General features: G+C 40.6%; 1 protein-coding gene across 1 annotated transcript in view; it reads left to right on the forward strand.

Annotated features, from left to right (window-relative positions):
- LOC149151551 (putative envelope ADP,ATP carrier protein, chloroplastic) overlaps window positions 1-26,113 on the forward strand; it is a 277,530-nt gene that overhangs the window by 97,321 nt on the left and 154,096 nt on the right. Inside the window, exons 3-4 of the mRNA XM_089439996.1 lie at window positions 24,316-24,378; window positions 24,526-24,582. Coding sequence (XP_089296122.1) covers window positions 24,316-24,378; window positions 24,526-24,582 — 120 coding nt within the window. The remainder of the gene's footprint in view (window positions 1-24,315; window positions 24,379-24,525; window positions 24,583-26,113) is intronic.

Here is a 26,113-nt window from a genome sequence, read left to right on the forward strand (position 1 = left end):
AATATCCTCCAAGGACAAGTCAAGTCCTTCCTTCTTCCGACACTTTGTTTCTCGACACTTCGTCCTCCTTCTTTCGACACTTTGTTCCCCGACACTTTGTCCTCCTTCTTCTGGCAACTGGTGATAGACCTTGTTATGTGAGCTCTAGAAGAGATACTTTATTTTTGATCCTTAGTGAGGTCCTTCACTTCTGGAGATGCCTTCCTTCTCTTGACCAACCAAGCACCTTCTTGATGTGTAGTTGTAGACTTGACATGACAACACTGTAGCCCTAGTTTCTCGCATGTGTGGGAGGTTTCCTTGTGTATTTGACTCTTTTTACCTTCGCTTGGGAGAGCCTCTTCTTTGCTTGAGTAGGATGCCTTATAGGCTTGAGTTTCTAGCCCAAACAAAGAGAAATATATGATTGTGATATTGCTGCTGTAGTGACTGTAGACTGCCCTCCTTTTCTCGCACGTGTGACTGTAATTCACCCTTAAATCAGCCCTCTAAACCTCGGTTTAGTCACCTTCTTCTTCGCTGCACTAGAGGCTCCTTATGCTCGATTTCTCTCACCCTTTTCTCAACTATCTTCTTCGCTGATTTCAGAGGTAGTTGTTGCTTGTCGTTCGAGGAGTAGACAACCTCTATATATAGAGGACTTTCCCTCATTTAGGCCGACTTGAGACTGACTTGAGGACTGAAGGCTGAATTGACTTTTCCACTTCGTTTTTGCTTCTTTGGTGATGTCGTTGCATGGAGAGGACTTGTGAGTTTGCTTGGAGGGATATCTTTGACTCTAATACATAAATATACATGGTGTAACATGCCCTTAAGGGTCTTCAACCTTTTATTTTGACTCTTTGACTTACCTATAGCACTTTGACATGTGCTAGACCTATTTCAATGAGCAAGAAACTCATTGATAAATATAACAAAAATAATATTTATTTTATTGTATAAATACAAATATCAAATTACATTTATGAATACCGAACCTAGTTACACTTTCTTCAACATTGCATACCAATCCCTAGGAGCTTGCTTCAAGCCATATAGAGCTTTCTTGAGTCTGCAAATGGGTGTATCCCTGCTATTTATCTCAAAGCCTTCCGGTTGTTCAGTATATACTTCTTCACCAATGGTTCCATTTTGAAATGCTGTTTTGACATCCATTTGATGGATTTTCCATCCCATAGTAGCAACTAGTGAAACCAAAGATATAATAGTTGTATACCTGGCAGTAGGAGCAAAGTTTTCTTCATCATCTATTCCTTCCTTTTGTGAGAAACCCCTTGTAACAAATCTGGCTTTGTATTTGTCTATGCTTCGATCAATGGCATGTTTAATTTTGTAAATCCATTTGGAAGTGACAACCTATTTTTCACTAGGTCTAGGAATGATTTCCCAAACCCCATTCTTCATGGTGGATTGATATTCTTCCTGCATCGCTTTCTTCCATTCTACTTAATGAACTAATTCTTCGAAGGTAGTTGGTACTGCTTCATTTAACTTTGTCATGTATGCTGCTTATCTTGAGTATCTCTTTGGTCCTTTGCTCTCTCTGAAAGTTCCTTTAGTTGCTCCATGTCGTTCAGCATCTTCAAGTGTTTCTTTTAACCCATTTGCCCTCTTCCTTGTTTCAGGATTGATTATAGGTTGAATAGGCTTACGTGGTCCTTCTTCATCATCTTCTTGGTTTGTAGGTGCTTCTCATGATTCTCTTCTTCTTCAAATAGCGGTACATCTTCTTCATTGTATTCGATTGGTATATCCTTGGATATTTTGTAGGCATGGTTTTCATCAAATATAACATCCTTGCTTACTTCAATTTGTCATCCTTCCTTGATGTAGATTTTATAAGCCTTTGATGAAAGGCTATAACCAACGGAGATATCTTTTATACTTGTAGAGTCTAACTTCCTTTGCTTGTCTTTTGGAACATGGATGTATGTGGGACACCCAAAGATTCAGAGATGGTTTACACATGGCTTCTTCCTTGTGAATGCTTCTTCCAGTGTCACATTATCAAGGATTCTATGAGGACTTCTATTTTGTATATATACTACTGTCATTGTTGCTTCTGCCCATAGAAATGTTTGGTAGATCTTTGATCAAATATCATAGTGTTGGGAATCACGATTGCCGTTAGACCAAAACCCGCAGGTGTTAGTCAACGATCACATCACCAGAGATAAGGATCCTGTGAAAATTTCTAAACTGAAATTCTATTGCAACAACTGATTTATTTCACCTACTTATTCTTCACAATAAGTTATTTACGAAATCCCTTTAGCAAATATTAAAAGAAATTCTGCTGCAGTTATCACATAATGACACAAAGAAAATACATGCACAAGAGCAAATCACATCAACCCAATTGTTTTTGGACAATTGTCCCCGAAAAAACCCAATGCGGGAAAATCGGTGCAGCAGATGAGGGTTTTATTAATCTTCAGCAACAATCACTTTTACAAGGAATGATTTTACAAAGAAACTGAAAGAAAACCCCTGAGACTTTCCCTTTCTGACTTTCTGACACTTTGTAGACCCTTCTCTCACTCTTGCGTCACCTCTGCGTTACTCTGCGTGGCTTAGTGTGGCTTTGAGTGGCTCTGCATCTCTCTGTGTCAGCTTGCGCGAGGGCTATGTCTCTCCTATGGACTGCATCTCTCCTTGCGCTGTCTCTCACTGTCCCTGCGTCACCTCCTCCTTAGTCACAGACTGTTGCTGCTGCCCTCCTCTTCCTCCACCCTGCAACTCTCCCTCTGAAATCGGTCTCCTTCTCTTGAGAATTGATTCTCCTTGAGATACTGAGTATCTGCCGGTGTATCTCCAAATGATCCTCAAGTCTTCTCTTATACTTTTCATGTTGATGAATCAACGGCCAAGATTAAGTCTCTAATCAACGACTAAGATTAAGATAGACTTGATCCTCGTCTCATAGAGGTTTCTCACCCTTATCTTTATTAATACCCATTAATATTTTTATTTTCCTAAGTTTAGACTTAGGAACTCATTAAAAATATTAATTATTTTAATAACTCCTCATCTGGGTGGAATTTCTCAAAACTATTTTTGGGTCTTAGAGATCCCATGTGCCATAGCCTCTCCTCCAAATTTCAAGGCTAGAGCACATCTGATGCTACCAAAAATCAATACTCCCTCTTAGCGAGGAATGTGCTTTAATAATGCTTCACCATAGAAACATCACATTGATCTTCCGCATTGGTACCTGTGCTGATGCTTGGCTTGTGGCCTCACATCCCTTGCACTGTTGCTTCCTGTGCTGCTGCTCGTGACACTGCCACTGACACTGCTACATTTGTACTGCAGCTCCCTCTCAATATGCTGCATCATGCTGCCCATAGCACTGACACTGCTAACTGCTGCACTGCAACTCCGATACTTATCCATTTCTGCTACTGAAATGGATTCTTCACCATCCCCATCTTCTCCTTGAAAGAAACAAACTTTGTTCTTCCTAGAGCCTTGGTGAGGATGTCTGCCACCTGTTCTCTTGTAGGAGTGTACCTCAATTGTACTGCTCCTCGTTGGACACAGTCTCTGACAAAGTGACACCTGATATCAATGTGCTTCGATCGATCATGAAATACCGAATTCTCAGAGAGCTTGATGCAACTCTGATTATCACACACAAAATCCTGGTCGCTTCCATCCTTCTCCTGAATAGATTCACAAGCAACTTCCTAAGCCATATGGATTCGCACGAAGCTATGCTAGTTGCCATATATTCTGCTTCAGCGAAGCTCAGTGCCACTGATTTCTGTTTCCTACTACACCAGGAGGTCATTCCTGATCCAATGTTGAAATAGTACCCAGCTGTACTTTTTCGATCTACTGAACTTCCAACCCAATCTGTGTCAGTGAACCCACTCAGCCTGATGTCATTGCCTTCGGTGTACAATAGTCCATGCTCGACTCTTCCTTGAATGTACCTGAGAACATGTTTGGCTGCTGCCTAGTGCGCCCTCTTGGGTTCCACCATGCACTGATTGAGGGTGTTGACAACGTAACAAATGTCTGGCCTGGTATTGATCAGATACATCAGGGACCCTATAAGCTGCCTGTACAAGGTGGGATCAACGTCTTTATCTTCTGATGCATCAATCTTCTTCCAGTTGGTGATCATTGGAGTAGCCATAGGTCTACAGTCCTGCATCCTGAATCTCTTCAAGATCTCTATAGCATATCGCCCTTGTCCAAGGAAGATCTCACCTTTCTATTGCCAAACTTCCAACCCCAAGAAATAATGCATTTGTCCCAAATCCTTCATGTCGAATTCTGTGGCTAGATTCTTCTTGCAGTCTTTGATGAGCCTAGATGATCTTGTCAGGAAAAGATCATCCACGTATAACACTAAGATTAGAGGTTCATTCTCTACGACAAGATAGTAGAGATTAGGGTCTGCGTCCCTCTTGACGAACCCCATATTCTGCAAGTAGCCATCAATTCGACCGTACCATGCTCTAGTTGCCTGTTTAAGCCCACAAAAGGCTTTCTTTAATCTGCATACATGAGATTTTTTCTCATGTGTCTCAAAACCCTCTAGCTGTTCAATGTATACTTCCTCTTCTATTACCCAACTCAAGAATTCTGTCTTGACATCCATCTGGTGAATCTCCCACCCCATCTGTGCTGCAAGAGATATCACGGTTCTAATAGAAGTATACCTGGCTACTGGGGCGAAGGTTTCTTTGTAGTCTATCCCTTCCTTCTAAGCATACCCCTTAGCCACAAACCTGGCTTTGTATTTCTCCACACTGCCGTCTGCAACATATTTGACCTTGTAGATCCATCTCGAACCTACCACTGACCTGTCCTGAGGCCTAGGTACCACTTCCCAGACATCATTGACCATTATAGAACTGTATTCCTCCACCATAGCATCTACCCATACTTGATGTTGAATGACCTCCTGAAAACTAGAAGGTTCCCCAACCTGAGCTACTAGGGCCTGGTATCTGTCTGGCTGTCTTCGCTCCCTTTTATTATTCCTGGGTGCACCAATGAAGTCCTCTGCATCCCGTAGAATCTGTCGGGGTTCACGACTCGTTCTTCGAATGGTAGTGGGCACATCCATCAGCTCTTCCTCTTCCTGAGATTCCTCCTGTTCTGAAGCTGTCTTCAGGAGAATTTCTGGTACTAGTTTCTGCTGGTCGAAGTGGTTGGACCAACGGATCGTCTTTTGACTGCTCCTTGGAAGGCATTTCTTGGGATTTCCTGAAAGCTCTGTCCTCCATGAACTTTACATCCCGCCGAACTACTACCTTCCTACTCCCTGGAAGATAGACTCTATATGCCTTAGCATTCTTGCTATATCCCACAAGATATCCTTTCTCAGCAGTTTGATCTAATTTCTTTCTCTTTTCTTCGGGTATATGACAATACGCTAAACTCCCAAATATCCTGAAATGACTGACTTCAAGTGTCTTCCCGGTGAAGACCCTTTCCGGAGTGATTTTGCCCAATGCCCTGTGAGGAGTCCTGTTCTAGACATAAACTGTCGTGCTGCATGCTTCTGCCCACAAAAATTTGGGCATATCCTGATCATATAGCATTGCCCTAGCTGCTTCCACAATAGTCCTGTTTTTCCTTTCTGCTAGCCCATTCTGCTTCGGATTGTATGGAGCTGTCCACTCTCTTCTAATGCCTTACTTAGCGCAAAAATCAGTGAAGTCCTTGTCAACATACTCTCCACCATTGTCTAAGTTCAACACTTTTATCTTCTTTCCTGTCAGATTCTCTACTAGAGCCTTGAACTCTTTGAATCGACCAAAAACCTCATCCTTGGTTTTCAGAAAGTAGATCCAAGTCTTCCTGGAATGGTCATCAATGAAGGTGACGAAGTATTCGGCACCACTAAGAGCTTTTGTGGACATCGGTCCGCAGATGTCTGAGTGTATCAATCCTAGCACACTCTTAGCTCTATTGTTACTTCTGGAAAACACTGCTTTGGCATACTTGCCCAAAGCGCACCCTCTGCATACATCATCTCGTTCGGTACTTAGTTCTAGAACTCCTGATACTGTTTTCTTGAGAATTCTCAGAGCCCCATGGTGTAAGTGTCCCATCCTTCTGTGCCATAGTTCATTCAAATCTTTGTCTCCATTGCTGCCTATCAGTGCCATTGGTGATTCTAGCTATAACCTGTACAACCTGTTACTTCTGATTCCAATCTGGGCCTTCCTTTTCCAACTCGGGTGTTTGACATATACTTTCTCCTTAATGAAGAAAATGTCATAGCCCTTGTTTTGAAGTTGAGATACGGAGAGTAAGTTCATCCCCAATCCAGGTACACGCACCACATTGGTTGCTCGAAACTGCTCTCCTGCTTCGGTTTGAAAGACTACAGTACCTCTTCCTACTGGGGTACACTTTGCCTTATTTCCCATGGTGATCTGAAAGTTCATTGTCTCTTCCTGATAATTTGAAAAGCATTCTTGAATTCCTATCATATGTCAGGAAGCTGCACTGTCTATATACCAAACCTCAGAGGAGGTAGAACTTGCTAGGCAATCGACATCTTTTTCCAATCTGGAGGCTAACATAGAATAATCGTGATCTATGTCCCTTGTGCATTCTTCTGGAAATCTGCGTGAGTCCCTTTGAGTTGATGCCTCTACATCATGCTGTTGACCCATAGTCGATTTTTCTCTCTTGTTGCCGGATCTCTGCTCTGATACCATGTGAAAATTTCTAAATTGAAATTCTACTGCAACAACTGATTTATTTCACCTACTTATTCTTCACAATAAGTTATTTACGAAATCCCTTCAACAAATATTAAAATAAATTCGACTGCAGTCATCACATAATTACACAGAGAAAATACATGCACAAGAGCAAATCACATCAACACAATTGTTTTTGGACAATTGTCCTCGGGAAAACCCAATGTGGGAAACCGGTGCAACAGATGAGGGTTTTATTAATATTCAGCAACAATCACTTTTACAAGGAATGATTTTACAGAGAAACTGAAAGAAAACACCTGAGACTTTCCCTTTCTGATTTTATGACACTTTGTAGACCCTTCTCTAACTCTTGCGTCACCTCTGCATTACTTTGCGTGGCTCAGCGTGGCTCTAAGTGGCTCTGCGTCCCTCTGCGTCAGCTCTCCTTGCGTTGTCTCTCAATGTCCCTGCGTGACCTCCTCCTTAGTCACAGACTGCTGCTGCTGCCCTTCTCTTCCTCCACCCTGCAACTCTCCCTCTGAAATCGATCTCCTTCTCTTGAGAATCAATTTTCCTTGAGATACTGAGTATCTGCCGATGTATTTCCAAATGATCCTCAAGTCTTCTCTTATACTTTTCCTGTTGATGAATCAACGACCGAGATTAAGTCTCTAATCAACGGCTAAGATTAAGACAGACTTGATCGTCGTCTCTTAGAAGTTTCTCACCCTTATCTTTATTAATACCCATTAATATTTTTATTTTCTCAAGTTTAGACTTAGGAACTCATTAAAAATATTAATTATTTTAATAACTCCTCATTTGGGTGGAATTTCTCGAAACGATTTTTGGGTCTTGGAGATCTCATGTTCTTTAGCGTCTCCTCCAAATTTCAAGGCTAGAGCACATCCGATGCTACCAAAAATCAACAGATCCACGAGAGGCAGTTAGTCCATGTTGTGAAACACACTGGGAGCGCTGATTTATCGAATGTCCAACAATCTCCCCCCCAACGCGAGCCGGGTGTGTATCGAAATCGTGACCTACGCTCTGATACCACTTGTTGGGAATCATGATTGCCGTTAGACCAAAACTCACAGTGTTATTCAAAGATCACATTGCTATAGATAAGGATCCACGATAGGCGGTTTGTCCATGTTGCGAAATACACGGGGAGCGTTGGTTTATCCAATGCCCAACAATCTCCCCCCCCAACGCGAGCCAAGTGTGTATCGAACTCGTGGCCTACACTCTGATACCACTTGTTGGGAATCACGATTGTTGTTAGACCAAAACCCAAAGGTGTTAGTCAACGATCACATCGCCAGAGATAAGGATCCACGAGAGGCGGTTAGTCCATGTCGCGAAACACACTAGGAGCGTTGGTTTATCCAATGTTCAACACATAGTCCTTATGCATTCTCCAATGGTTCTATTTTTTCTTTTCGCTACTTCATTTTGCTTGGGGTTGTAGGGAACAATGAGCTCCCTCTTAATACCTGCTTCTTTACAATATGCAATCAGTTCTTTTGAAGTGTATTCCCCTCCATTGTCAAATCTCAAAGTCTTTATCTTTCTTTCAGTTAAGGTCTCAACTTCGGATCTAAATTCCTTGAACTTTTCAAATACTTCGTCCTTTGTCTTGAGAAGATAGAGCCATGTCTTTCTAGAGTGATCATCAATGAAGGTCACATAGTAAAGATGGCCTCCAAGAGATTTATTAGACATTGGCCCACACACATCGGAATGAATGAGGTCTAATATCTCCTTAGACCTTGTATCACTGCTTGTAAAAGGTTTCCTAGTATTCTTTCCCAAAGCACATCCCTTGCATATTCCTTCATGATCTTCCTTGATGTTGGGGATGCCCTTTACCATTTGACTAAGACAAGGTATTATCTTGTAATGAATATGCCCATATCTTCTATGCCAAAGTTTGATAGGGTTGATTTCCATATGAACTAGGGCTTTAGGATATGGTGTTACAACTCTATATAGCCTTCCTTCACGAACTCCAATAACTTTTGCCTTTTTCAATAATTGAATCCTTTCCCCAAACCAAAACTTTTCCATCTACAAAAGCAACCCTATCTCCTTTATCTTCTAAACAAGAAATGGAAAGTAAATTCTTTTTCAAACTTGGGACATAGAGGATGTTGTTGAGGTGTAGCTTTGCTCCACTTTCCAGCTTCAATGATGTAGATCCAAGGCCCTTGACTACATAGCTGTTGTTGTCTCCTAGCTCCACTACATGTGATGATGGTTCCCTTGATAGAGTATGAAGTTGTCCACTTTCTCTTGTCATATGTCTTGAGGCTCCACTATCAATGATCCATGCGTTGTCATCATCAAGTGTACCTGTAAGTGCAGCCAAGAATCCTTCACTCTTGACTCTCCTAGATAGATTGTAGATGATCCTTCCAATCCAACTTCCTACAATTTTCATGATATTGAGACCCATCTTCAAATAACTTGCCATAGAGGGAGTAATCTTTCCTTCCAAGACTGCTTTTCCCTTCTTCAAATGATAGCCAACAAAGTGATCTTCAACCTTCTTCCACCTTAGCTCTGATACCATGTTGAGAAATCAATGCTTATAGGAATTAGGGTTTGATTCCTCTTTCTTGATAATTACTTGTGAATTATGTTGGCTTCTTTTACTTCTTTATTAGTTTATCTTTCATCAAGCAATTACCAAATTAAATGTATACGAAGACCATAAGAATAAGAGACACAAAATGTAGGCACTTAGCTAGGGCAAAACCTCTCCAAAAGGAAAACCCAGTCCAACTCTTCCACTAGTAGATTCAAATCAAGATGAGACAATCCAAGACTCTTTAGACCTAGACAAAGACCCCCTCCAATCACCAAGTCAACCCTTCTTTCTTGTAGATGACCCTTGTCAAATCTCCAAGTATCAGCTTCCTAGTGACAACTACAATCCAGAATTTTGGCTCCTAACTACAAATTTTCTGCCCCTAACTACAAAATTTCGGACCTGCAGTAGATTCAAAATTTCAACCCTAGCAACTGCCTAGAAACTTTGCACGTGTGAGAGATAGATAGCTCAAAAACGCGTTTTAGGTCTTCCCAACTTCTTCCTTCCTTCTCTAGCTACTTCGCTCTTCTTTTTTGCTTCTTCTTCTTGTAGATCTAACTTCATGAGTTAGTGTTCCAAATAGGTTGAGTTGCCTCTCTATATATAGCCTTTCGGCTGGGTCGAATAGCCCTAATGTAGGTCAACTTCATGAGGACAGGGCCGACTTGGTGTGGAGGTGACAAATGACCTTTTTGACTCAAAAGTAATTCTTTATACATGATACAAAAGCCCAAGAAGGGTCTAATAAAAATGACAAAGACTCTATTGACTCGGGACAAAACCTAGAAGCCCTCAGTGAAGGTTTTGACCTAGAAAACATTGACCCAAGCATGAAACCCATGCTTTAATAAGTCATTTTCTTTAATAATAGAATTTCTTTTGACATGTACAATTACGAAGACCGACAATAGTTACATTCTTCAACAAACTCTTCTAGCTAGATTGTAGATGATCCTTACACCAAATCTTCCTGCAATTTTCAAGAGGTTGAGTCCCATCTTCAAATAGCTTGCCATTGAGAGAGTGATCTTTCTTTTAAGACTTCCTTCCTTCCTTCCTTCCTTCAAATGATAGCCAACAAAGTGATCTTCAAATAGTCCTTCCTTCACCTTAGCTTTGATACCATGTTGAGAAATCAATGCAAGTAGGTATTAGGGCTTGATTCCTCTTTTCTTGATAATTACTTGTGATTTATGTTGGCCTCTTTTACTTCTTTATTATGTTATCTTTCATTAAGCAATTACCAAATAAAATGTATGAAGATCACAAGATCAAGGAACAAAAGATATAAGCACTCAGCAAGGGAAAAATCCCTATCCAGGGGAAAACCCAGTCAAACTCTTCCACTAGTAGATTCAAATCAAGATGAGATAAGGCCCTTTTTGACCTAGACAAAGACCTCTTCCAATCACCAAGTATACCCTTCCATCAATTAGATATATTTTGCCAAAGTCTCCAAGGGTCAGCTACCTAGATGCAACTTCAATCCAAATTTTCGGCCCCCCAGCTACAGAATTTCTGACCTGCAACCACTTCAGAAATTTCGACCCCTAGCTACTAGCCTGTAAACCCTAAAAACTTCGCACATGTGAGAGAGAGATGCCCAAAAACTTCGATTTTTCGTCTTCCTTGGATTAGGTCCTCTTCTGTTGCAATTCACTCTCTTTTTCGTCCTCTTTTTCTTGTAGATTGAAATTGTGTGAGTGTGTGCTTCCAAATGAGTCGAGTTGCCTCTATTTATATTGATTATGCTGGGTCGAATAGCCCTAATCCAGGCCAACTTTTCCAGGACAGGGCCGACTTGGTGAGGAGGGACAAAATGACTACTTCGACTCAAAAATAAATTTCTTTACATTATACAAAAACCCAAAAGGGTCTAATAAATATGACAATGACTCTATTGACTCTTGAAAAAACCTAGAAGCCTTCAATGGAGGCTATGATCTAGAAAAGAAATAAAAGAGCATGAAACCCGCTTTAATTTTTTTTTTCTTTTACAATAAATTTTTCTATTGACAAATACAATTATGAAGACTGGAACTAGTTACATTCTTCAACGATTAGGTGACTCTAAAACATCAAGGGTTACTGTCATAATAGGTCACTGTCATGACAAAGTCATTGCCATATCAAGGTTACTCTGTCATCACAAGATCATTGCAAGTATATATTACTGATATAACCATAGACATTACTACCTTAGATCCTGTCCTTCATCACTATAATAGATACCATATTACTGTCCAAATAACATAAGAATCATTGCCTAAACATTGTAGTACTTCAGCATGTCACAGAGATACAAAAATACGAGCCACAAAGATTAATTTTGAACCATAAGAAATAACGAGCCATAAGAAATAGCGAACCACAGATATAGTGTCGTAGACCATAGAACATGAGTGTTGTCAATTTTCCACTGTTCTATGCTATTACAATCACTTAGCCCAATTCTTTCTTCAATTAGCAGTCACTTATAAACAAATTTAATCTTCCAATGACAGGTAGCAATTGTAGATAGAACAGTAAATGCAATGTACAATAGAAGACAACTAAGATCAATGACAAGAGACACAAGACTTGGTCAAAAACTAGAGAAAATCCCCACAAGGGAGAAAACCCTCTCAAATTCTTCTTCTATTAGATTGTCATCAAATGTTCAGCAAAGAGATATAATGTTCCAAATCATCAACAAAGGAGTCAAAGTCAATTCTTTAACTTATCCAACATTTAACTAACCAATATCCAAGTAATGAGCCCAAAAGTCAAATCTAGTCAAAGTCAACACTAGTCAACAGCAACAAATGATGCCATAACCAGTGAATGTTCAACAGTCAAAGAGCCTCCAAAAGTTCGATCTTGGCCGCAGAAAATTCGGCCTCTTTTGTTGGTCAAAGTCAAGTCAAAACAACCCCAAAACAACTTGGTTAAGGGAGAGAGAAACCTTGCTGTAAACTTCAGATTTTTGTGGTCAAAGTCAACAGTCAGTGACAATCAAAGTAGCCCATAAAAGTTTGGCTCCTCCACAGAAAATTTTGGCCTCCAAAAATTGAAATTTAGTAAGTCAAACCAAGTCGAAAGCCTAACTCAAAGTTGGTCAACAACTGGTCAAACTATCCAATCAGAAAAGTCAATGGAGGTTTCAGATTGCCCTTCTTTCCTTTGCATGTGTGAGCTCAACTTCCTTGATTGCAGACCTGTACGAATCAATGACAAGAGGAGAGAGAAACGAAGATGTGTTGATGAGATGTCAAAATGAGGTTCCCTCGATGTGTATTTATATGCTTCTTTGGAGACCCAATTATGACTTCAGGCCGACTTGTACGTTTGTGTACTTTTGGGTTTTCCATTAAAAATAATCTTTTTCCTTGACCAAATTAAATTCTTCCAAGGGAAAAGAGGGTCTTCTCCGGATGATGAAGGCTATACAAAGGAGGGAATTTGTCACTAAGTTGCCAAATTATCAAGTGCGAGTCACTTGGGATATAAATGTGAGCAATAGTGATTATAAGGAACCATTGTAATATAAATGTGAGCCACTGTGATTATAGTGGTCCACTGTAATATAAATACAAGCCATAGGAAAAGAGATGCTAGCTTCCGATAGAATGCGAGTTACAGATAAGACTACGAGTCTTAGAAAATACGATCATAGAGAATGCAATCCTCATATAATTTTATGATCCTTAAAGAAGTATAGATGCGAGCCACAGGTCATAGTATGAGTCATAGGAATATAGATGCGCACCACAGGAACATAAATGCGAGCCTCAAACATCTGATGCGAGCCATAAACCATAGATATAATGCGAGTCTCAAGTACATGGTGCGAGCCACAGATCACAGATATAATGTGATTCTCAAACAATGACCACAGATAAAATACGAGCCAAACCAAAGCGGGCCACAGAATAATACGAGACAGATCAAAGCGGGCCATAGAATAATAAGAGCCAGAGAAAAGCGAGCCACAAAATAATATGAGCCAGAGAGTGCAAGTCACTGAGATAAGTGAATACCAGTGTTGAAAATATTGGTATTGACAAAATATCGGTGAGGGTCTTGAAAAATACAAATATCGGTGAGCATGTATTGACAAAATATCGGTGAGCATGTAACCCATGCTTCAAAATAGTTATAATAAAATTTCCTTTTCTCTTTTCATTAAATACATAAAATCATGATTACATTAGACATTATGAAGACTGAACTTAGTTACACTTTTCAACAGGGAGCATGGTCTAGCAACAAGCAGTGAGCTGATTGGGCTTGCATTAATGCAAAGACTAGGGTTCAAAACGCCCCCAGTGCGTGCAGATGAGGCAAGGTGCAAGACTTGGGTCACATTGATGGCATAGATACATCCCTTATAGCATGGTAACGTAGCCAACGAGATTCTGGAAGACATATTTCTCAAAAAAGATGTTGTCCTTGTGTAGTCTTTGTTACCCACCACTTGTGGGTAGTATGCATAGGAGATTTTTTATTTTTATTTTTATTATTTATCCTAGAAGGTCGTCAGCTGACATCTAGCAACACCTTACAACCCCCAGATAACTCGATGTGGCATTTTCTCCGCTCCCTGAGACAACCATGTGGTCCCTCGCCCATCTATTATGAATGTATGTTTGAAGGCGGACCTCCCGACCCCAAAGGTATGACTTCTCATTGGTATAGCTGAGTAATTTTCCTTACTTGTCATGGGCACTTTTGGGCATGAATTGGTGGGGGATTCGGCGAAAATAGTAGGTTAGGCTTGTATTCTTGTCTCCACTGCCCAATTTCGTGGTTACCCTTGTATCCTAGTCCCATGGGATCTCCTTTACTGACCATTTGGCTTTTGGGTTGGCACTACATGGGAAATCCCGATTTTGGTTGCATGGTCCGGCTTCCCGATACCTCCTACATCAGTCTCGTTCCACTCATTTTAGCCCCATTCATCTATTTTCCCATTTGGGTCCACATTTGTCCACTGGGTCCACATAGGGTTAGCCTCCCCCTCCCCTTGTCCACACCTTGGGTCAGGCCTGGAACGATGCCCTAGAGGTTGATGCAGCTAAAAAGAAAAGAAAAAGCATAATTTTTCCACTCTCGATAGGAAATGTACCACAAAATGCAAAAGATGGCCGGGACATACAAATTTAGGGTGTGGGCAAAAGCCAAACATGACCTCTACCCCTTATCCATGGCCATCACCCTAGTTCCTGTGAAAATTCTATCACTTCAACAACTGATTTACTTACCTACTTATTTTCCAATAAGTTATTTATGAAATTCCTTCAATAAACATTAAAATAAATTCTGCTGCAGATATCACACCATAATCCAGAAACAAACACATGCACAAGGATCAACAAATCGACATAGATATTTTGGACAACAGTCTTCGGAAAAACTCAATGTGGGAAAACCGGTGCAGCAAGGGAGGATTTTTATTATTTAGCAATTCTTCAGTACAACAGGGTGCCAAACTGGCTTACCCAACAGAGAGAAAAATTCTCCAGCACTTCTCCCAGTCTCAGCGTTAGCCTGGCTGACCTTTGCGTAGCTCCTGGACAGTCTGCGTCAGCCCCTATCGCTCTGCGTCAACACTAGGCCTCTCTGCGTCACCCATGTAGGACCTCCATTGACTACGCAGTCTGCTGCTGCCTCTCCAACCTCTGCGCTGGTCTTCTGGTGCTGCTCCCGACTCTCTGTTCCGTACTTGTTGCCCCCTGCTGCTCTCCAGACCACTAGTTCGAATTTCTCAGATAGCCCCGCTCCAGAAATCGAACTGACTTGTCTCCCTCTGTGTGTTCTCCAACTGACCCTCAAGCCTCCTCTTATACTTTTCTTGTTGGTCCATCAACGACCGAGATTAAATCTCTAATCAACGACTAAGATTAGATTTGGCTTGATCCATGGCTTTTGGACCCTTCTAACCCAATTTTATATTAATACCCATTAATATTTTATTTTTCCTAAGTTTAGACTTAGGGACTCCATTAAAAATATTAATTATTTTAATATCTTCCAAACTGGTTAGAATCTGCCCAAACCATTTCTGGGTCTTGGAGATCTCATGTGCTTTAGCCTCTCCACCAATTTTCATGGCTAGAGCACATCCGATGCTACCCCAAATCAACACTCCCTCTTAGCAAGGACTGTGATCTAGTAATACTCCTCATTAAGTATCACCTTGATCATCGAACATCGGTCCCTATGCTGATGCTAGGCCTCCTTACTCAACATCCTTTGCACTACTGCATCCTGTACTGCTGCCCATGGTCCTGCCACTGCCACTGCTGCATCTGTAAGCCAACTCCCTCTGCATCTGTGGTGCTGTTGGTCCTTTCTTCCAACACTGCATCTGCACTGCAACTCTCTCTGCCACATTGCACTGTGCTACTGCTGATTGCTATCGCACTACAACATCACCCCCATTTCTGCTACTGAAATGGATTCTTTATCATCCTTTTCCCTGAAATAATCAAACTTTGTTCTTCCAAGGGCCTTGATGAGGATGTCTGCCACCTGTTCTCCTGTAGGAGTGTAGCTCAACTGTATAGCTCCTCGTTAGACACAACCTCTGACAAAGTGACACCAGATATCAATATGCTTTGACCGATCATGAAACATTGGATTCTCAGAGAGCTTGATGCAACTCTGATTATCGCACATGATCCTAGTCGCCTCCATTTTTCTTTGGAATAGGTTCACAAGTAGATTTCTGAGCCATATGGTCTCACACGAAGTTGTGCTCGCTGCCATATATTCTGCCTCATATGAGCTCAAAGCCACGGACTTCTATTTCCTACTGCACCAGGAGGTCATTCCTGATCTAATGTTGAAACAGTACCCAGAGGTACTTTTCCAGTACACTGAACTTCCTACCCAATCTGCATGAGTAAATCCACTCAATCTGATATCCTTACTCTTGGTGTACAAGAGTCCATAATCGACTGTTCCCTGTAAATATCTGAGAACATGTTTGGCTCCTGCCTAGTGCGCCCTCTTTGGTTCCACCATGAACTGACTGAGGGTGTTGACAACGTAGCAAATGTCTGGCTTGGTATTGACCAGATACATCAGGGATCCTATGAGCTGCCTGTATAAGGTGGGATCAACATCCTTGTCTTCTGATGCATCAATCTTCTTCTAGTTGGTGATCATTGGAGTAGCCATGGGTCTACAGTCCTCCATCCTGAATCTCTTCAGAATTTTTGTAGCATATCTCCCTTGCCCAAGGAAGATCTCTCCCTTTTGCTGCCAAACTTCCAACCTTAGGAAATAATGCATTCATCCCAAATCCTTGATATCATATTCTATGGCTAGATTCTTCTTGCAGTCCTCTATGATCCTGGACGATCCTGTCAGAAAGAGATCATCCACATATAATACTAGGATTAGTGGCTCATTCTCTACAACCAAATAGTAGAGATTTGGATCTGTGTCACTCTTGACAAATCCCATCTTCTGCAAGTAGCCATCAATTCGACCATACCATGCTCTAGGTGCTCGTTTTAGTCCATACAAGGCTTTCTTCAACCTGCATACATGAGACTTCTTCTCATGTGTCTCAAAGCCCTCTGGTTGTTCAATGTATACCTCTTCTTCTATCACCCCATTCAGAAATGCCATTTTGACATCCATCTGATGAATCTCCCAACCCATCTGTGCTGCAAGAGATATCACGGTTCTAATAGATGTATACCTGGATACCGGGGCGAAGGTATCCTCGTAGTCAATTCCTTCCTTCTGAGCATACCCCTTAGCCACAAACCTGGCTTTATATTTCTCTACACTGCCGTCTGTAGCGTATTTGATCTTATAGATCCATCTCGAACCTACCACTGATCTATCTTGAGGCCTTGGCACTACCTCCCAGACATCGTTCACCATTATGGAGTTGTACTCCTCTACCATCACATCTAGCCAAACTTGATGTTGAGCTGCTTCCTGGAAACTGGTAGGCTCCCCATCCTGAGCTACTAATGCCTGATATGTATCTCGCTGTTTTTGCTCCCTCTTATTGTTTCTTGGCGCACTGATGAAGTCCTCTGCATCTCGTAGAATCTGACGAAGTTCCTTGCTAGTTCTTCCTTTGCCAGCAGTTGCTTCTGTTAGCTCCTCCTCATCCTTTGAATCTTCCTGACCCGAGGAAGAATTCTTTACTTCCGTTGGTTGAAGAGGTTTAACCAATGGCTCCTCTTTTGACTGCTCCTTGGAAGGCATTTCTCGAGATTTTATGAAAGCCTTGTCCTCCATGAACTTCACATCTTGTCGAACCACTACCTTCCTGCTCCCTGGAAGATAGATTTTGTATGCCGTAGCGTTCTCGCTATATCCCACTATATACCCTTTTTCCGCAGATTGATCTAGGTTTTTCCTCTTTTCCTCGGGTACGTGACAATATGCTAAACTCCCAAATATCTTGAAATGACTGACTTCAGGCGTTTTCCCTGTGAAAACTTTCTCTGCAATAATCTTGCCCAATGCCCAATGAGGAGTCTTGTTCTGAACATAGACTGCTGTGTTGCATGCTTCTGCCCATAGGAATTTTGGCACATCCTGATCATACATCATGGCCCTAGCTGCTTCTACAATAGTCTTGTTCTTCCTTTCTGCTACTCCATTATGCTCCGGATTGGAAGGAGCTATCCACTCTCTTCTGATGCCTTCCTTAGCGCAAAAATCAGTGAAGTCCTTATTGACATACTCTCCACCATTATCTGAACGCAAAAATTTTATTTTCTTACCAATCAGATTCTCCACCAGAGCCTTGAACTCTTTGAATCAACATAAAACCTTGTCCTTCGTTTTCAGAAAATAAATCCAAGTTTTCCTTGAGTGGTCATCAATGAAGGTAAGGAAGTACTCGACACCACTAAAAGCTTTAGTGGACATAGGTCCGCAGATATCTGAGTGTATCAATCCTAGTACACTCTTGGCCCTGTTTTTACTTCTAGGAAATGCTGCTTTGGCATTCCTAGAGCACATCCTTTGCATACATCATCTCGTTTCGTACTAAGATTCAGAACTCCTGTTACAATGCTCCTGAGAATTCTTAGAGCCCCATGGTGCAACTGTCCCATTCTTCTGTGTCATAGTTCGTTCAAATCTTTGTCTCCATGACTGCCTATTAGTGCCATTGGTGATTTTAGTTGTAGTCTATACAACCTGTTACTTTTGATCCTGATCTGCACTTTCTTTTCCAGCTCGGGTGTTTGACGTATACTTTCTCCTTGATGAAGAAGACGTCATAGCCTTTGCCTTGAAGTTGCGACACGGAAAGTAAGTTCATCCCCAATCTTGGTACATACAGCACATTGGTAGCACAGAACCGCTCTCTCGATTCTGTTTGAAAAACTACGGTACCCCTCCCTACTGGTGTACACTTTGCCTTGTTCCCCATGGTGATCTAAAAGTTCATCTTCTCCTCTTGATAATCTGAGAAACATTCCCGGATTCCCGTCATATGCCAAGAGGCTCCACTGTCTATATACCATACTTCTGATGATGCAAAACTAGTCATACAAGCCACTTCTTCTTCCAGCCTGGAAGCCAACATAAAGAAATCGAAATAATTTTCTCTTGCGCAATTTTCTGAAAATTTGTGAGTCTCCTGACGTAGATGCCTCTGCATCATGGTCTCAACCCATAATTGATTTTCCCTTCCTGTCTCTGATTACTTGCTCTGATACCATGTGAAAATTCTATCACTGCAACAACTGATTTACTTTACCTACTTATTTTCCAATAAGTTATTTATGAATTTCCTTAAATAAACATTAAAATAAATTCTGCTGCAGATATCACACCATAATCCAGAAACAAAAACATGCACAAGAATCAACACATCGACACATATTTTGGACAACAGTCCCCAAAAAAACCCAATGTGGGAAAACTGGTGCAGCAAGGGAGGATTTTTATTATTCAGCGATTTTTCAGTACAATAGGGTGCCAAACTGGCTTACCCAACAGAGAGAAAAATTCTCCAGCACTTATCCCAGTCTCAGCGTCAGCCTGGCTGACCTTTGCGTAGCTCCCAAACACTCTGCGTCAACCCCTACCTCTTTGCATCAGCACTGGGCCTCTTTGCGTCACCCACGCAGGTTCTCCAGTGACTACGCAGTCTGCTGCTGCCTCTGTGTCTGCCTCTCCAACCTCTGCGCTGGTCTTCTGGTACTTCTCCCGACTCTCTGTTCCATATTTGTTGCCTCCTGCTGCTCTCCAGAACACTAGTTCGAATTTCTCAGCTAACCCCGCTCCAGAAATCGAACTAACTGGTCTCCCTCAGTGTGTTCTCCAACTGACCCTCAAGCCTCCTCTTATACTTTTCTTGTTGGTCCATCAACGACCAAGATTAAATCTCTAATCAATGGCTAAGATTATATTTGGCTTGATCCATGACTTTTGGACCCTTCTAACCTAGTTTTATATTACTACCCATTAATATTTTATTTTTCCTAAGTTTAGACTTAGGACCTCCATTAAAAATATTAATTATTTTAATATCTCCCAAACCGGTTAGAATTTGCCCAAACCATTTATGGGTCTTGGCGATCTCATGTGCTTTAGCCTCTCCACCAATTTTCATGTCTATAGCACATCCGATGCTACCCCAAATCAACAGTTCCTATGGGCCCTAGATGAGCCCCTTTATCATTAAGGAACCCATGATTGTCCCAACCCCTGGTGGGCAATGCACCGCCCCACCTTAAGGGGGTATCCACTACTACATATTACACATCATGCTCTCATCCCCTGGAGCCCCAAGAAGTTATGAAGAAAAATCAATAAAAGGCAAAAGGCATATGAAGAAGGGTGGAAAAACAAAGGTCGGGGTAACTCATGTACCATGATTTGCTCCTTCCCACACTTACATACCTAGGTGTGGGCTTCCCTTATTATAGCTACCCATGAACCTTGACAGGTGGTCTGAATGATTCTGCTAATTCCCCATTCCATTCCATTATCATATCATTTGCCACCTACCACTTAAAGGATGTACTAGGGACATGCCACCCCCTTTAGAGGTTGAAACCACCTAATAGGGTCCTTGGTTAACCCCCTATTGAGTTTGGAGACACTTGTACATGCCAAAGCGCACTATGGAAGGGCATGCCACCATGAAGTTCCCCATTGATCCCATGACTTGGAAGCTTTATTACTTGATTATTCTAATGATTGTATTGGAGTGCAAGGGGACGCATTGGATCTTATGTGGGATTACAGGTGGGTTTTCATTTGGGGCTTGGTCTCCCTACATGAGGTCCTATCCCTCCACATTAGCACTTGTAGGGTGAGCGTTGAGAGCCATGGGCCTGCATCATAACATATATTACTTCATGGATACCCAACAACGTTCATTGATTGCTCGTGTTCCGCCTTTTTGGATGAGGATGATGGACCTGGTTCACCATGACCAGTCGACTCTACACTTGCACCATACACTTGGCAAATGTTCTAGGGTCTAGAGGATGTCTCCTGTTGCAGTGGGAGGGCTTACATAACCATCCCAACCCTTATAGATGGTCTACAAGCATTTTCGATCCACTTAGAGACCCATGAGGATGTCCTTGTGCTTTCACACCCACTTGGGAGCACCATAGGTTTTTGCTTGGAAAACAAGTGGCCAACCCCTTGTCCACTATGTTGGGAGTCCATTTCTACATCATGAAACCCCTTGGACTTCATTAAGCCTCCTCAAAGGCCTAACGACTCACTTTATTGTTCACTTGGCCCTCTTGAGATGCTTATTCATGTATTATTGAGCTATTTGGTGGGCTTGTCACCAAAAGTATTGTTATTATGCACATTATTTTATTTTAGGGGCTCAATTAGGCCAATTTAGCTAAATCAAATTCATTAGAAAGTGTATAAATAGAAGGTGGATGATTCATTTTGATCATCATCACTTGGATTGGGTTATTTGCTCCTGTGAGATCTTCACTATCCTTTTTGGAGGATGAGTTTGGATGTTATGGATGAATATTGATGTTTGGATATCTCTCTCTTGTCTTGGAGCTTCATTATTGGCATGATTTGATGATTGGATATACTCTTTTGTACATGTAAATGCTCTTTTCATGCTTATTCTTGTTATTTACTTTGTCACATGAATGTTGCTGGGATTTTTGCTATATAAGTCTGAAATATACTGCTTTTTTATACGAATTAGTAGAAATTGTGATCTTTTATAGCATTGCATCATGTCATGGGCCATGTATGAATGGGTGAATGTTCTTAGAGATAATTTGTGATAACTAAATCTCGATAATTATCAATTCTTAAAAATCGAAATATAAAGTCCTTGAAGCAGTCGCTCTCATGCTCTAATGCCATGCGAAGTTGTTTTAAGGCCTCCTTGATTGGGTAAACTCTTTCCAAACCATAAATTCTCCTTGAATCCATCTCTCCCAAAGGACAAGGCACTAATCCTCCATAGTTGATCACTTTCAACGCTTATTCTTTTCACCTCCCTCTTTTTCTAGGTCTAACCTACATAGGTCACCTAGGGTATAAATTATCGCACAATCTAGCCATTCAAACACTTCGGTTTTTGGTCCACAACTGCGCTAATGTTTGCTCTAGAGGCCCTCCAAATTTGAAGCAAATACGACGGTGGGATCTCGAGATATAGCAAGCCCTAGCTCAAGGACCATTTTTTGCCCTAGGTTTCCCTTGGCTATTGACCTCATTAGGATCATTGAATCAAAATCAAAGATTTTTTTTTTTGATCCAATCCCCCCCTCAATCAGGTCAAGCACACCCTTGATTGATGAATTCCATCCCCTTGACCTAAATTTGGGTCCACTTGGTCCCGTGTGGTCCCACAACCTATTGAAGTTAATTTCACAAAGACCACTTGGAAACCAAGTTTTCACAAGGATTTCTAGGACTAGGTATCTTCCTTACAAGTCTTATCCTCAAACCCTAGCCCTTGAAATCCCCTTGGCCCTTCCTAGGGAGCCTTATACCTTGCTTCTCAAGCAAGCAAACCATACAATTGAGTCTCTCTTGTGAATAGGCCTTAGGAATCACTCCTCATCCTTTCATTGACTCATTCATCTAGTGATTCCCTTTATATTGGGTCTCCTCCCATTGGTGAAAGTCCGTAAAGAGCAGGGAGCCTTAGCTGAGGTGACAATGGGCTATTGCTCCATTGTTGCCCTTGACCTAGCAGTTGCCCTTTTAGGATCCCCTCCTAGGACCCCTGCTAGTTTGAGCAATAACAATTTTCATTAGTATTTCCGTGGAAATATTGTTCTTTGCAACTTGTACTTATGTGAGATTCATGAGATGGTGGATGGTATGTCTCTCTTCTTATGAAGTAGATTGGATTCATGCTATGCTGCACGAAACCTCAAGGAACCTGATGTTTCGGGTCGTACCCGTACCCGAAACTCTGAAACTTGGCCAAAACTCGACCATCATGTAATCATCTATTAGACTTAATATAGACTTGCTTTTCCTTCTAAATTGTCATCTATGGGTCTTATTCCCTTTTTTCTTGCAAGATAATGTGTTATTCACTTATTTATATATATATATATTTTTATTTTTTATTTTTTTATATATACATATATGACGTTTCCGTTGACGTTTCGGCCAACGTTTCCATTTTTGGGAGGTGACGTTTCCGTTTCGGAAACCCCGAAACATTTCAGCGTTTTGTGCAACTTAGGATTCATGAGATGGTGGATTTTATGTCTCTCTTCCAATGAAGTAGATGAACATGGTAAACATTGGAGGTTAAAGGCTTGCAGATGACCTGGACAGAATCATCTATCATTCGTGTCGCTTTAAGAATTGACAAGGCTTCTGTGGTAGCTCCAAAGAATCTGTGATGGTCATGAGATAATTATGACTTTTAGGACATCGTCTTGGATGTAAGCAGTTGTTAATTTCGATTTCTTTGGATTTATAAATTATTTATGTTAAATTAAATTTAATCAAAGTGTTTTTAACATGCCACAGGAAAAACATGTTACTGTTGTTTTTAATCTATCTCATCCATTGCTAGTGCATGATGTTCTTTTGTATTTATTAGTTGCCTATATTATCCACTGCTAGTGCATAATGCTCTTTTGTATTTATCAGCTGCTTTGTTTAGAACAAAAAAATTATTGTGTTGTAACTGACTTCTCGAGGAAATGAAGATGAGAACTGACACCTTCATTGTTTTGAGTTCTATGCTGTTTAATTTCACTTTTGGTTGCAAATTGTTTCCACCATTCTAAACTTCATTTTTATGCCATTCTTTTGCTATCAGTTGTTGCTTCTATCTTGTTATTTTCTTTCATTCACAAAATACAGAAGGCTTGTATATTTCAATGCATTTGTTCCTTATAACATTCTTGTCCGAAAATTACAGGTAAAAAATAAATGAAAGCTTAAAAAATGATAATGAATGAGCACCTAGAATGGAGTAAAAACACCACATATGAAAAATTTTCAGAGCTGTGAATTATTGCTAAAATGGAAAGCACCAACTTGAAGGACAGAGTAAAATACTAGTCATGCCTACCACTTATAAAATAATCTCATGCCTTTTGTGAAGCATATTAATACAGTAATGGTCGCATTGGACGATACTTCTACTCAAAAATGGCTATTTAAAGTGATCAAGAAGCTGATAAAGGAGCAAACTACGAGCTTGAACATTATTACTATCAAGTGTACTTCTGTATTATGTATTCATATTATGTCAGTGACATGACAATATCTATTAAGGTTAATGTTAAGTACTTAAATTGCTATAATGGTCTAAAGATCTATTAATGTTGTATCTGAAAGATGGTGTGTTCAAGAGAGTGTGGTGTGTAAGTTTGCATGTTGGCAGCCTACCTTGGGATATCCCTATGTTGTACACCCATTGCTTCATTAACATAATATTCACTTATATTCTTTACACTTAGTTTATCTTTTGCGTACACACACTCTTACAAAACCAAGAGAAGTATCTTTTCCATGTTTTCATTTTTTACTTTAACAGGTGATGTTTTTTAATCTAAACATGAAATAATGGGCATTTCTTCATTTGGATTCCAGGCCATTACAAAGATTGGAAAGGAAGAGGGAATCAAAGGTTATTGGAAAGGGAATCTCCCTCAGGTATTTTAAATAAATTTAAACCCTTCTTTTACAAAAAATTACAATTTGACAGTTCATCCTTTTTTGAATGTAACTATTAAAATATGGTATAACTAATAGGACAGCAAACACTACAGACTTTAACTTTAGAACAACTTGTTATGTCAGGTGATACGGGTCATTCCATACAGCGCTGTCCAGCTCTTTGTTTATGAATTTTACAAGGTAGTTGTTGCATATTTCTGTTTCTATAGGAAAAGCGTTGAATATTTTGTTCATGCCTTTCACTTCTTTTCTCTTAGAAGCATTATTCCTTTGGAATGGTTGAAGAATGCACTGCACACATGTTGTTTGTTTTGGTTGAAATACTATATTTTAATTTTCTTGACTGTTACAAAACCTTTCTATATATTTGAGAAAAGATATTCAATTCATGAAAAATCTCTAATGAGCAGACACAATAGATGGTCTATCATCCTGTGTGACCTATAGTGTCAGTAGGTCATGTTACCACAAAATCTAGCAGGCCTAATGCAAAGACCCACTAGGCAGATCTAGACCTCAGGGCAACAAGAGATCGGTTACTATTATCACCTCAGCAGCCTTTCTCTAGCTATTTAGTGGCATTTAACTACAAATTAGGCTTCTCTAACAAGAAATGATATTCGATAAGAAGGGTTCAAGGTGATGGATGAGGTGTAATGATTGGGATAGGGTACTGGCAGAGCCTGGACGACTAAGATAATATTTATCAAAGTACAAACACTCTATCCCTAGACCACTTAAACAAATTATAGGGCTGTTATAAGTTAGGGTTTGATAGATTTTCAATGATAGTACATGCAATGTCTTATAACAGCTAGAAGAAAGTCTTATGATGATAAATCATTAAATTACCAAGATTATCAGTTAGATATGCAAGGTTTCGGGTTTGCAATGGAGTTTCTATGGCTGAAACATGCATAATACAACAATATAATGATGATGTCAACCCTAGAAATAAGGCTTTTAACATGCGATAAATGCTAGATTTTGCTTTTTGACAATTATTTAATGGAATTCATACTTAAAGGGAAATAACACATCAACTAAAATTACTTTTTTTAGCAATATTCCATAGAAACCCTAACTCAAGATATCTAGAATTTAAGAGAGGAGAGAGAACTTAGAAAAGGTAGAGGATTTGATCACCACCACCTATGTTGATTTGGGGTTGCATTTGATGTGCTCTAGCCACGAAAATTGGTGGAGAGGCTAAAGCACATGAGATCTCCAATACCCAGAAATGGTTTGACAATCTCTAACCAGTTTGGGAGATATTAAAATAATTAATATTTTTAATGGAGTCCCTAAGTCTAAACTTAGGGAAAATAAAATATTAATGTGAATTAATATAAAACTGAGTTAGAATGGTCCAAAAGTCATGGATCAAGTCAGATCTAATCTTAGCCGTTGATTAGGGACTTAATCTTGGCCATTGAATTGTCAACGAGAAAAGTATAAGAGGAGGCTTGAGGGTCACTTGGAGAACACACCGAGTTGATCAAGAATTCGATTTTCTGGGGCAAGGCTTGCTAAGGAAATCGAAGCAGTGATCAGAGTTGCAGCTGAGAGGCAGTGAATACAGAATCAGAGAGGTAGAGAGGGTACTGGGAACATCAATGCAGAAGCCAGGAGAGGGTTGACGCAGAGTTAGCCAGAGGCCACGCCGAGGCAGCTAGGAGTTGCGCAGTGCTAGAGAGAGCCAACGTGGTTG

Source organism: Pinus tabuliformis, chromosome 9, assembly GCF_031772625.1.
Source record: "Pinus tabuliformis cultivar Carrire ecotype Pingquan chromosome 9, CPIR1, whole genome shotgun sequence".
NCBI lineage: Eukaryota > Viridiplantae > Streptophyta > Pinopsida > Pinales > Pinaceae > Pinus > Pinus tabuliformis.